The sequence below is a fragment of the Gavia stellata genome, chromosome 3, assembly GCF_030936135.1.
Source record: "Gavia stellata isolate bGavSte3 chromosome 3, bGavSte3.hap2, whole genome shotgun sequence".
Classification (NCBI taxonomy): domain Eukaryota; kingdom Metazoa; phylum Chordata; class Aves; order Gaviiformes; family Gaviidae; genus Gavia; species Gavia stellata.
Genome location: NC_082596.1, coordinates 51,460,284 through 51,474,193, shown reverse-complemented (window position 1 = coordinate 51,474,193; position 13,910 = coordinate 51,460,284). Strand labels below are relative to the sequence as shown.

Below are 13,910 nucleotides of genomic sequence, written 5' to 3'. Positions count from 1 at the left end.
AGTTGGGTTTGTTCAGCCTGGAGAAGAGAAGGCTCCGGGGAGACCTTACTGTGGCCTTTCAGTACTTAGAAGGGGCCTATAAGAAAGATGGGGACGGACTTTTTAGCAGGGCCTATTGCAATAGGAAAAGGGATAATGGTTTTAAACTAAAAGAGGGTAGATTCAGACTAGATATAAGGAAGAAATTTTTTACAGTGAGGGTGGTGAGACACTGGAAGAGGTTGCCCAGAGAGGTGGTAGATGCCCCATCCCTGGAAACATTCAAGGTCAGGTTGGACGGGGCTCTGAGCGACCTGATCTAGTTGAAGACGTCCCTGCTCGTTGCAGGGGGGTTTGACTAGACGACCTTTAAAGGTCCCTTCCAACCCAAACTATTCTATGATTCTGTGATTCTAAGTTCTGACAATCTCCCTGTGAACTGAACCACCTAAAATGTATTGTGAAGTCCAACTTAGGTGACCAGCTATGAAAATGTATATGATGGTAAAACCTCCTATTTGGGGTAGCTGAATTTCATAAAGGCCTATTACACATTTATTCCCAGATCATCTTTTGTTCAGATAAAAAATCAATGCATTTCCTCATAAATCCTGTGCTCAGATACTGTCTGGGTAGATTGCCTGACTTCTGCAGTATAAATTCCATAAATATATACCTGCCTTAGGTCTGTGACCTTTCCTAAACACAGCTCTGGCAAACAAGCAGAAGGCCTAATCGTTTTATTAAACTATCACTTACAGTAAAACTCATGTCCACTTGAAATCTTGGGAATAAAGCCAGCCTCAGAGGTAAAAGGATACCTTGTCCATCAGTCTATCCGCACAATCTTTGAACACATTTATCCTTTTTCATTAGGTTAAGGGTACGAGGAGGGGCTTCTCTTAGCTTTTGCTGACCCAGGACGGAGAAAGGCATGCCATAGCTGAAACGCACACATACACCCAGAGAGCTGTGTCCCTTCTTCCAACAGGCAACATGATCTGCTTTTTCTGTTGATTTTTCTAAACGCTGTGATAATTCCCCAAGGAATACTCAGTTCTCATTGGGAAGTTCAGATGTCTTCCATAATCTATTTAAACAGCTATTTAGGTATCACTGAGAAACCTGTTACTTTAGAAAAGGTAAGAGGATTCCAGCACTTGATACTAGCAGCCGGCTCTCAGAAGCCACCTGGGGCTGCCTGCGGCCGTAAGACCCCTCTATTCCCCTGCACTGACCTGAAGGGACAATCGATGCATAAAGTCTTCATCACATTTGCTGCTGCTCTGTTTACTTTTCCTTTATTTACGTATCTAGAAATTCAACATCTTTGCATATTTTGCAAGCTGTCATGACATGAGACGCTAGTAATATGCTATGTTTTGCTTGCTAACATATTTTTGACATATTTTAGCTTTTGATTATAAGATTGCATCTTTCCCAGCTACCATCTGTCTCAACTCAGTGGCACTCTGGCATTTACAAAAACAGTAGGGTGTAATATTTCTTATATACTTGAACTCTACTAGAAACATGTTATTTTCAGTCTTAACCAATATGTCACACTTTCACACATGAAGGCTGAAATGTCTTATATCCTTTAAGGTATCTGTCAAAAATAAAGAACATATCATCACATTCAATTTGGCTGAGATGAGTAATATATTAATAAGAATGGGAACAGTTTCCAACTTATAAATAGAACTGGCATTTTACAAGCCTTGTGTACTCGTGCCTGTATTTATCCTTTTGTCAGCACAAATGAGATATTCATACAAAACCCGTGAATTTCTTTTTTTGTATTTGGCAAAATATGCACAATATTCTCAAAGCTGGAGTTGAAAACACGACACATTTTTTTCTTGGCATATCTGCTAACCAGAGACTTTCAGACTTTTATTTCTTTCCTCTCCATCCTCCATCTGTGGAGAGTCAAAATGTGACATTCAGCAAACTGGAAATCACACTTTATATCTACCCTGACAGCAATAGGCAAGCAGCTCCAGCCATTTGGACTGTTGTGATGTGCAGCTCTTTAACTGCAGTATTTCAGCAACACTGGTTTCTGTGGGATGAATCCAGTAATTCAAGCAATAAGGTAAGATACTAAAATAGCTGGAGAACGGTTTTCTGGTCCTCTTTTGTAGGTGAGCTGGAGTAGTGGGGGATACTGCTAGGCAAGGAGAGTTTTTATGCCTGTCTTTCTTCTTCTTGAAATTGCAGGCAGTCAGGAGCCAATTCAGACCCCAGCAAAGCTGTGAGGTCTTGTGCCAGCTCCCCCAGGGCCACGGTGCTAGTGAACATCATCCCACAGTATGCACCACCTCCAATTCTGCTACCCATGTCAGAAGAGAGGGGGAGGGATTTGAGGTTAACAGTGCTACTGGCAGAGCTGCGGTGGCTCCCGGTTGTCAGTACTAGACCCAACTCACTAAATAATGTCACACTGAAATACACCGATAATTATACACAGAAGATGCTCGGTGACTCCTCTGGCAACCAACATGTCAAGTGTACAGGTATGAAATCGTTGAGACTGCCAAATAAAACAAACTAACAAACAACACCAGAAAACAAGCACACATTGCTCGCAGTGGGCCAGCAGATCTGTTTTTACAATTACATTTAGTTAAATGCCCAGCTCTGAGAAAAGTGACCTACTCCTACTGAGCAGTGTATAGGTCCTGATAGAATGGGATTCCAGATCTTGGTGGTCCTTTAAGTACTACAGGAGCAGTAATAATAATGATACTTTTCAAGGAAAAAGACAAGACACAAGCATGCTCACACATAATGGTAAACTGAATTTATTTCCTTTTGGAAAACAGTTCCAGTAATCTCCAGGTTCAGACCGCAGAGTAAACATTAATAACAGTAACATACAGGTTAGTTCAACTGATTCAAGAATTTGGCCATGTGAAATCATTAAGGAAAGTCTTGAACACTCAAAGCTTCAAATGGTATCCAGGAAAAAAAATTTCTTTGACAATCTACATAACAACTATTGCATATATGGTAATGCTATCTGTCATATCGCAAGGCTTACAAATATATATACGGGCCTTATTCAACTGTGGGTTCCTGCTCTGTGACAAAGAGTCTCTTCATATTTTTTGCAAGAATCTTCAGCAATAAAAAATAGTCTTGGATTCATCCGTTTGTATACCAAAAGAGAGATTTCTAGACTGAAGTTTAAACGAAAGGAAGGCCAAACAGAGCTGTAATGGAACATAGCTATTACCTTCTCTCTCCTCCTTGAAAATGACACTTTTTCTTAAGCTGTTTTTTTCCCCTCATACAGTATTATTATTATTTGTATCTTTCTTGAATAGGGCCCAAGTCCACTTGTCTTTATAAGACCATTTTAGTATCAGACAACATAATACATGTGCAACACTTTATATACAGGAAATCTATCTGGTGCTCAAAAGTTCAAACACATGAACATCCAACAGTTTCGATAATACAAGTTTTATGGTACAATACAATGTTTCTGAATAATATACATTAACAATGAAAGTTTCGTGCAAAGAGTAAAACGTGTTCCCTTTTTGTGCCACAAAGAATTCTCTGGAAGAGACGGGCCTTGCACTAACTGCTGTGCTGGGTCATCGTATGATTCTGTAACAAAAACAAAAGAAACAGCTTAGTCACAGGACAAGCATTTGTGTGCGAAAGAAAGATGCAAGAACAATTCTCCCAACTTATCTCACAAAATGAAGGACTGGAAAAAGAATATCTTTGACCCCTCCCTGTTTTAAAGCAGCCAGAAGAAGCGTTGTTATCAAAGAGAGGAGTTTTCCCCAGCTGTTTCACACCAGTATTCTTTCCATGTGACCCAGGAAGGGCAATGCACTCTCTCTAGGTAGGTTTGGGCTGACCTGCCCCAGTGAAACTGCATACCAGGTCAGCGGTTCTGGTGTCTGCTTACATACAGCTCATGGTTTATGCATTATGCAAATGAGAAGTGCATTTATTTGTCATAAAAGACCTTGCTGCCTACAAACCAAAATATACTAATTGGACTGTGCTTCCTAGACTGTGGCACCACTTCAAATGTTTTATTGCATTAAAACCTATTTCCCCCTAAACAGTATACACAGTATATTCCGGTAAGAGTCATTCTGTGCCTAGCAGAGAGCTCAAACACTGATGAGAAAACAGGAGGGGCTGCCACAGCCCTTCCTTTGGTCACCCAAAACCACAGGTATTTTTCCTCAAGTGAATGCAGTGCCTTATGCGAGATGACACAGCATGGACTTTGGAGCCTGAAATTCTCCTTTCCATACGAGTAATCACCAAATCCAGCAGCAAACACAAGTTTCACCCTCTTTCCTACTGCTGCTCTAATCGAGTCAAGCACTTTTAGAGACGAGAGATGCGATTTCAATGCCTGCACTGGCTCAGATCCTCCTTCTACAATGTACACTGGATCCACAGATAACTGGAAAAGGTCTGTGAATGCTAGCTCTCAGAGAACAGAGCAGCCACTGATTAGTGATGAGTCTTCCCCCTAGCAATTGGGGCCAGATTTGAGCCAGTGACCCAGAGGGCAGGGGTGTCACGTCCCGTAATTTGCGCCTAGCACGTCCAGTCCCTTCACTCTGCTTTATTAAGTTAATCTGTCTTAAACCCCCTTTGGACTAAGGCACTTCAAGATGAACCTGTTCCCAAAAGACAGTCATAATTTTCAATGAAGTGAACATCTACTGAACCATACCCTCCAGAGCCACCCATGCAAAGGCACATGAAAACAGATGAAACAAATGTGAAAACAGGCACATGAAAACAGGTGAAACAAATGTAAAATACAGCGTGGCTGCAGACCAGCCTGATAGTTCTCCCTCCCTTCCTCCTTCTCTCTCCCTAAACTGTGCACGCACACAAACAATAGTTCATGGGACATTTGGCAAGGAAAGGATCTTACAGTAAGGCTGAGGAATTTTTAATGTAGTGCCATTCTCAAGATTAAAGGAAAATGACCCAGTGACACTTAAAGATGCAATTTCCAGATGTGAATACAAAATGATTTAATGCTGATGGCAGGAATTCCAGACTGTCCAAGGCCAGAGAGTGTTAAAAAAACACATTCTACCACTCCATTTCATCTAGCTTCTTATCCTTCCCATAAAATAATTTCAAAATGCTGTAAAGCAGTAACAATAGCTGCAGACTAAAATGTTGGCTGGTCACAAGTAATGGGCTCTGACTTTAAACCACAAAAGCAAGGAAATTAAGAGTTAAGCCTGACAGTCAGCCCTTTTGTCATCCTGTTGTGTCCATTTATTGCAGCACTTACAGTGTAACACCATAGGCTTATTGGAGACCCTGCAGTACCTAGAAACAACAGGACAAGTTAAATATGGGGTGGCAGCCTGAATTCTCATTTTTTCTCTGCTTCTGAGTAGGTGAAGTCATATACCAGTTGTTACACTGGAGAGAGATATTTGGGGGGGTCTTTTGTTTCTAATCTACTGACAGCAAGCATATCAGTCATGCCCGTTTTTTATTTCTTTTCACTAAGTGAAAAATGCATTATCAGTTTAGGGCTGGATGAACAGTTACATATGAAGCAGTCAAAAGGTGTTTTACAACTATGGCTGCAATGACATTTTTGATTAAAAAATAAAAAGGCCCAAATATGAAGGAGACAAAATAAAACATGGCATAAGGACTGACTTGCCCCTGCTCTCAGTGTCCCTGACTCCCGTGCCCGGGTGCAAAATGAGATTCCCTAGAGATAATGAAGAGATAATAGAAAAAAACTGGTGTTGCAGAGAAAAAGGAGACAGGGCAGGATATGAACATGAGGACACGCTTTGAGCAGTTTAGGCCTTAAAAAGGCAACTATATTTAGTGTAAACAGTCAAAACAAAACATGCTTTCCAAAGTAATTAAGGCTGCCCAAACGTGAGGGGCTAGGGAGAAATAGCTATCTGGCTAAGTGGCAAAAAAATACAAAGTGGAAGCACTTCAGAAGCATAACGTTGTCAAGACAAGCAGGCGAAGGATGGGAGGAGAGAGATAAGAAAAGGAGGAAAATTCTGTAATCCCACAGAGAGCCATATTCCATTCCAGCAAAAGCCATCTATTGGAGACCCCATGTCTAAGTGACTGAAAATTGCTAACATTAATCCCAGTTATGAACTGTTGTTGTTTTTATGAGGGGTGTTGTGTTTAAAAATTTAGGGCAAAAATTCTCCTCCATTACCCACACAGCAGATCTCGACTCTGATAGTCTCTTCGCCTCGCGTGCAGCGAGCTCCCCGCCTCCCCGGCAGTGGGAGTTCAGGCAGGCGGGGAAAGCAGAATTTGGAGCTCCCGCCGGCAGGGACGCAGCAGGGACACGGGAGTGCGGTACACCCAGGGAGAGCACAATAGTACAGCCGAGATCCCCTGTACGGCTCGGAAAGCACGCTGCCCTTCACTAAAGACACGCTTACACAAGCTTGAAACATGCCCCTCCAGAAACTTCAAACTAGTTTGCCTGAGTTCAGAGCAATTAGTACATCCACTCGCCAAAGAGAAATCATTTAGCTAAGTACAGGAGATATCATATGCTCCCCTTCTTTGCCTCCCCCAAATTTGATTGCACATAAACCCATCTGTTTAATTCTGAGGGAGTCTCCCTACGAAGCAAAAATTTCAATTTCCTACTTAGCCATGGAAAGGGAAAAATGTTTTTTCTGAACATAATCTTTCCTGGACTTCAGCAATAGCTATGTTAACATTTCCAAGAGCTGTGATTTCAGGAGGAGAAACTAGTTTGCAAACACAAACACAAGCTTTGCATGCACAAAATGGAGGAACAGCGAAGCAGGAGGTCTGTGTCACTGCATTTGTTACCGCATTAGACACAAACCGAGCCAGGAAAACTCCTACATCCCCAATTTCTCTGCCTTAGTATTATCTGGAAAACAGGTATATTACCTGGGAAAATCTGAATTCATTATATTTCACAAGCAAAATAAACTCTTAAAATGCATTTGCCCTGTTCCTAGAAATAACTATTTTTGTTAGCAGAATCCAGAATCCCAACTGTTACGTGAACTGCTATAAAATTATATGCCACCATTTTTCTGGATGAAAATGCTTTGAGATATCCCTGTTGTTAGTGTTAAGGAGTTAAAAAGATGCAAAGATTTCACAAGAATTTCCTTGGCAAAAAATATAAAAACGTTTATTTGCAGAAATGCTGGAGACAAAAGAGGTAATAATACTTTTTGTTGTTTGGTGTATGACTTTGTGTTTGAGATAGAACATGAGAAGTATCAGCTAAAAAAAAAGTTCCCGCCCACAGCATCAAACTAACGAAGAAAAAAATATCCACAGATAGCCACAGACTCACTAGAATTTTTAATGTGAACTGCAGTTGCATTCAATTAAGATGGGACTTCTGTTCTTTATGACTAGATGAAGCAAGACATGGTTGTACCTGACAAACACCACAAAGAGGGTACACGTGAAGAAATATAAAGATGCAATACAAACGCATTATTTCAGCAGATGGTAACAGCACCACAGCAGCATGTTATTTTTTCCCTAGTTCAAGAACACAAATATGAGTAATCAATCATGACTGATTAAGTAATTATGGTACCCTACATGTTATCACTTATCTGGAATCCTTTATCTGTGTACAATATGGATCGTCTTATATTTTTTTGCATTAAAAAAAAAAAATGCACCCCACCGCACTGCAATACAGTTCCAGGTTGTAAAACAGAACTCTACGTTACTATCAACCTTTAAGCACTACATTTTTTTTTTTAACAAAAGCAATTGGTTTCCAACAGGCTGGATAATAAGTCTTTTGACCTGCATTCTTCTCTGACCCATTAAGGTCACCCCTGTGCTCGGGTATATAGCTGACTTAGGAAATGCCTGCGAGTCCTGCATTTCATCTCCTGCCCACTCAAAATAAAGCTTTCTTTAAATGTGTCTGTACGGGTCCCTGAAGACCAGGGAGGCATCCCTGTAGTGGGCAATGGAGGGACAGAAGCTTCTGCCTTTATTAATGAATGCAGACCATTATGAGTCTGGCTGGCTCCTGCACTGTTCCCAGAAGCATATACTGTACGTGACTTAAAATGCTAGAATATTGACACAAAGCGAGCTGGGCACCCCTAAGGAAAATTACTCCTTGGATATAATGTAGGCTCGTAACAGCTATTAGAGTACAAAATAAAACCCTCCGGGATCAAACTGACATATACCGCATTCTACCTACTCCTCAAACATTAGAAGAATTTCTTTGTGAAGGCATTCTCAAGGACAGCATTAAACTGACTTTTGTAGCAATCTGCAACAGCTTTTTGGCTTACAGCTTTTAGTACTAAATCTCTAGTTTGAATCAATATAAGTACTATATCTTCCACATTAATCAATGCATTTGGTTCAATACACGTTCTATTAAATTATACTTTCTAATCAAGATTTTCTGCTTCTCTTCCCCTTTTTTTTATTCTAACTTTTTACCCTGTACCATACTTTTCAAACTGTGTGCAGCTAACAAGAGGATGTTGGATTTTCCAGAACCAAAGGGGAAGGAAGAAAGAAAGGCTCATGGAAAAGGCAAGCCTAGCAAAACCTGAAGTGCAGTGGTAATGACGAGTCAAAAATGCAGTTTCACAGTGTCAACATGGTTTCCAGAACTTTGGTCTGATGCTTTGTTAATTAACTGGTTGTCATGATATAAGACCTCTCGTACAGAAAGCTCTGCATCAGACACAGCTGAAATACTGTATCATGGGGAAAGGCGGGGGGAGGAGGGAAGAGGAGTACTAAGCGGTAACACCAAAACCAAATAAATGAAACTTATTCAGACATAACTATAAGACAACTCTCAGAAAAGGTTCATTTTTATACCCTTTCTTCAAACTTGTGCTGCTTCAGTACTGCAGCACAGAGTTTCTTGTCAAAGCCCCATTATATTGTGGCAGGGTTCTTTCCTGGTAAACTGTAATATGATTATACCCAAGACTAAATTGATGAGCTATTTAGATTTGTGAGATAGATACTAAGATTAAATACATACCATAAATTAAGATGTAAAAATATATTATTTAGTCCAGGTCTTTGGGGATATTTGAAACATTTGGATAGAAGATGTCTCCAGCAATCTGAGTGATGTACACAGTTACAGTAAATGACTTTTCCACACCTGTGTTAGGTTTGGTGGAATGTGGTTATTCTTCATAAGCAGAGAATATGAAATGCAATGTCAAAATGATAAACATGTATATTGCAGGCATTTGCCACTGTCTTACAGATCAGAAACACTGCACTGATGTCCCTCGTTTACAGCCAGTTTCTCTTTTTCTTGGCTCCATATAATCACTGTGAACCTGCAGAGAAACTGTTGCATTTTCTTTTGACATTTAACATCATCTTACTCAGCTTACAATAGCATCTTATAATACGTTCTAGATGACACTGTGTCACCATTGAAGAAAAAGGTGAAATAGCATACTAAAAGAGAAGAACAAGAATTCACAGAATTTAAAGACAGAAAAGACCCATTAGGGCGTTTTCTCCACCCGTCTTACCAGTGTTGGATTATTGCCTATAGTATAATTTCAACTGTTTTGCCCAGTCCAATTTTAATTAGAGCTTCCAATGCTCCTCTTGGGAGACTATTTCACAGCTTCACAGACCTCAGGGTTAGGATTTTTTTTCCTGATGTTCATCCCAGGAGAGGAAGAGGCTCAGCCAGCCTCAAATCACACATGAAACCAAATCTACATAGTCAGGAGCTGGTTTCAGTAGAGTATCTGGGCCATTTCAAAGCATCTGAAAGTAGTAAACTTACTTTCAGTGCCCCAAAACATTAAGGCCCCGGCTCCACTACTGCTGTAAGCAATTAAGAAGACTCTGTTACATGGGCTTCTCAGGCTCAGTTGCTATACAGGTAAAAATGTAGTGTAGGTGGGATTTATGTTCCCACAGTAAGGGTAACCACTTCCACAGTCCAGCTCCACCAAATGAAGTAACTGAAGGTTAGGAACATATCTAGGTCCATTCTATGCCGTAATCCTTAACTGTATTGACAGAGCATCTATGAACACTCGGATTGTAAACATTTCTGTATTTTTCACTGAAGAGCAACTTCAGTTGAAGCTCATCAAAAGATGATGTGACCATAGACTATTTTCCCTCCCAGGTCCCTCCCTTCCTTTCATAAAACACAAACTACAAGAAATTAACTTAAACTATTATATCTGAAATCATGGCACTAACAAATGTTTCTGATGTGTTACATACCAGGAATTACAATGCTTCTGACACAACAAATAATATATATTCAGATTTCAATGGTCACACTTATCCTGAGTGAATGAGGGAGCTGGAAAGGAGATGATGTCTGATAGTTTTTCATAGGTGAAAAGTAGGAAGCCAAATGGAGACTTTGGAGTTCTGGAGTAAACAGAAAAAAATCCAGGCAAGATGTCCCTGCCACCAGCATCTCCAGTACTGCAGTGAATTTTCAAATGCACTGAAGTAGGCATGGAGTTTCACCCAGGCCAAGTTTGATCACCAGCATAGACCTAACAAAATACAATCTCTGAAACTTGAGATTCCCGAGGAAATAAGCATTTGATCTGAACTAAACCAGACCTATTTCCACCACAAAGAAAGGGCCAAATCCCAAGAGAAGCTGTGTCCCCATAAATACCACTTATGTGTGGTGAGTTGATGTTTACCAGCCTTTGAGAATCAGGTCTGTTCTCAGACATGATGGCCAATTAAATGGTCATCTTAGGTCATGACTGACCACTGTTGACAATGATGATTTAGGAAAGTCTACACTGAATTGCAGTTCTTCATATAAATTAGTTCACCTAAGCTACGTGATTTGATATTATATTAATGTCTCTGAAATGGCATGACTGCTAATCAGATTGTACTCTTAATCGTATTTACGCAAAACTCTCAGTATTCTGGTTCTTCTACACAAGCATTTCCAGCTGGGCCAGAGAAAACCAAACCATAGAAAGATCTTTGACTGGATAGCATGTTCTCAGGGATGCAAACTGAAAATTAAAAACAAAAACAAAACAAAAAAACCTCCTGATACCTATTTTTCTTCCGAGACTTCCAGTAAGTAAAATGTCAATGATTCCTTTTTGGATTAATTATTCTATGTGAGTACATATATCAAACACAGATTTGCTTTATGGAAAAGAATGACATATATTCTTAGGTACACCAAGTAAGACCTTCATCATTGTCACCAAAAGAGAACAGACACAAATACAGGTGTCTGTTCGCCATCCTTGCACTTTCCTCATGATGAGTATTGGCAGGGGCTCCTAGTTAAGCGTCTGACATAAATCAGAGTAGTTCCAAGGCTGTTTTAACCCATGGTGCCAGGTAATAGCCTCCTGTAAGCCTCCCTTGCCCTATTTGGTGATTATTGAAATGCAATGGAACTTAGAACAACCTCTTCCATTCCGAGCAAGGTGTGTCTGGATGCACAGGCAAGACGCACGTGTTACCCCCGTAAACGATAAGATGATGGTGATGGGGAGATAGGGCAATGGTTAGGACATGTTCACAGCAATGTATCGAAACGGGGAAACCTTCCCGTTCTTTTATGCTGCAAAGGAGCTGTACGGCTAATCAGGATCCAGGCCTAAGTCTTGTTTGTAGAAAAACAAGGCTTTTGTGATACTGCAAATGTTTGAAATTAATACACAAGCATCCTTCCCCAATAAGAAAATTGTTCACTAAGTGGGCATAAAAGCTTAAACAAAAAAGGCAAAAGGAGGCACTTCTGAGAAATATATCAAAAGTCTTATTACTTTAGAATACGATTATGGTTACCGTGGTATAAATTAAGAGAAGCTCCTCTAAAATCAAAGGTATTTCAAGACAGGGACAAGTAAGAACAGAGCCAGGCCTGTAGATTTTAAAACAAAGTGAATATTGCTCATGTACTGATTGATTCTTGCACACCCTCTGCAGAGGCCACAGCCAGAAGTCTCTTCACTGTGTCAGACACAGCCAGGCAAAAAGCAAGCAGAACCCAAAGCTGAACAAATCTAAGTTTATCTGCAGCTATTGTACAAGAGAGTAACAGGGGACAACAAGCTTTGATAGGCAATACTGCCTAATAAGATATTCAGGGATTAAGTCAGTGTTTTACAGATACATGTGTTCATGGGCTAGTTGTTGCTCTGCTTTAATTTTTTTTCTTTGTTATGTTTAATTTATTATGCTGGTGCTTTCTAAACTATGACATCTGTAAACAAGTTTTAAGTTTGACTTCCCTTCCATTTTACATCCACAAGCAGCACTCCTACTTCATGCTCTAATTTTAGCTACCTTAAAGACAAATAAATCTGTGGGGGAGAGAGAGAGAGGTAAAAAACCCAAACAACAAAAACAAAAAGCCTTGTCTGACAATATGTGTTCATCTTACGTGAATATGAATTTGCTTAGCTGGGAGCAAGGAACTGGAGCTACTCTATGTACAGATTCCTTTATAGGTCAAACCCAATTAAACAAACTACTACTAAATATTTAACAGCTCAGTCCAGTAATTAGTTACAAATAATGGAAGCTTAAATTGATAATTGCACAAAAATGTCCTGTTGGAGACATTATACATTTCTTGTTCCGCCTGTTTCTCTCATACTCGCTGAATCCTGATAGGTCTTTTCAGGGATTAAACTGACAAATGAATCTGGATTTTACACACATCTAATTTGCTCTGCAATGAAGTTTTCTATGTGTTGTGAAGGGATGTTCCAAGTGGAACTTCTTCTTCTCAAATTTCCATTCTGGGCTCTCTGATCTAAAGCAGAGTAACTGCTAGATCATGAATTGATTTCAAATCCTAAACCAACCGGCAGGTCCAGAATTTAAGCTCCTGTCCATAGGATTCAAAAGGTCACCCAATGAAAATGGGGAAGCACACAGAGCTGTGATTTATATGCAAAGGGCAACCTTTAAAACAATGATCCTTTCCCATTTTCCACAGGTGCATGTACAAGAATTCCTTTGAACAAAATTATAAGTGAAATTACAAGTTTCTTGATACAGCCTGAAAGAAAAGCGCTGTAACTTGTCTGCACTCTTACTATACGGACAGACGCATCCCACACTAGTATCGATCGCCGAGTTCACCTCCCTACCTTGTGACATAATACTGGGTATTGTGCTTACCAGGTGATAAAGGGACAGCCTGGAATCTGGATTCCCTGCACATTGCCAGCCGGTGCGTGGGGCCTTGTACAACAGCACTCAGCACACTGGAGGTTACGGATCAGCCAGAGATTAACTCAAAGCAAGTAACACCGTTTTTGCTCAGCTAAAAGCAAATCCTGAACCAGCCCAGTTTTACAATCACCAAACCTGGCTTTTGAACATGGAAATCATATTTGGTAGTAAGCCAGTAGTACAGATAGTAAGCGTACATACACCCCGTTAAGACAATGTGTAAGTGGACTGGTGCATATTTTGGATCCCGAAATCAGGAACACAAGTGAAAATATGTCCCCTTTTTCATGGTATGTCAATTATAAAATGTGTAGGAAAGAAAAGTTAAAACTATGGAGTTCTGCTAGCTCTCCTCCTCTTCTAAATGCCCCAAAAACTGTTGCACATTGATGCATCTTTTTCCTTCAAGACAGTTTGCAAGGAAAGCCAGATTGAGCAGATTTGATATTAATGGCCAAAGATTTCTGAGCTGATAAGAATAGGCCCCCATGGCTTTCGCGCTCTGACTTCCTTCGCAGCTGGTTACTGTGCCAGCCCATCTTGGACATCTTATAGTCCTTACTCCTACAGCTCTTCAAACAAGGAATAGTGGGAACTGGGACAGTGCTTATGTGGCAGGCTTGGAGCGTGTGTAAATTACAAATCTACTTGTTGGAAAAGAAAATAAGGACAATTTTTGTCCCTTCATAGCTGGTAACTAGTTAGAC

General features: G+C 40.3%; 1 protein-coding gene across 8 annotated transcripts in view; it reads right to left on the bottom strand.

The window, feature by feature from the left end:
• Window positions 1-2,813: 2,813 nt before the first annotated feature.
• ZNF521 (zinc finger protein 521) overlaps window positions 2,814-13,910 on the bottom strand; it is a 234,612-nt gene continuing 223,515 nt past the window's right edge. For all 8 annotated transcript variants that reach the window (XM_059836074.1, XM_059836075.1, XM_059836076.1 and 5 more), the window contains one exon: window positions 2,814-3,600. In XM_059836074.1, the coding sequence (XP_059692057.1) occupies window positions 3,571-3,600 (30 nt within the window). In that variant the 3' untranslated portion in view covers window positions 2,814-3,570. The remainder of the gene's footprint in view (window positions 3,601-13,910) is intronic.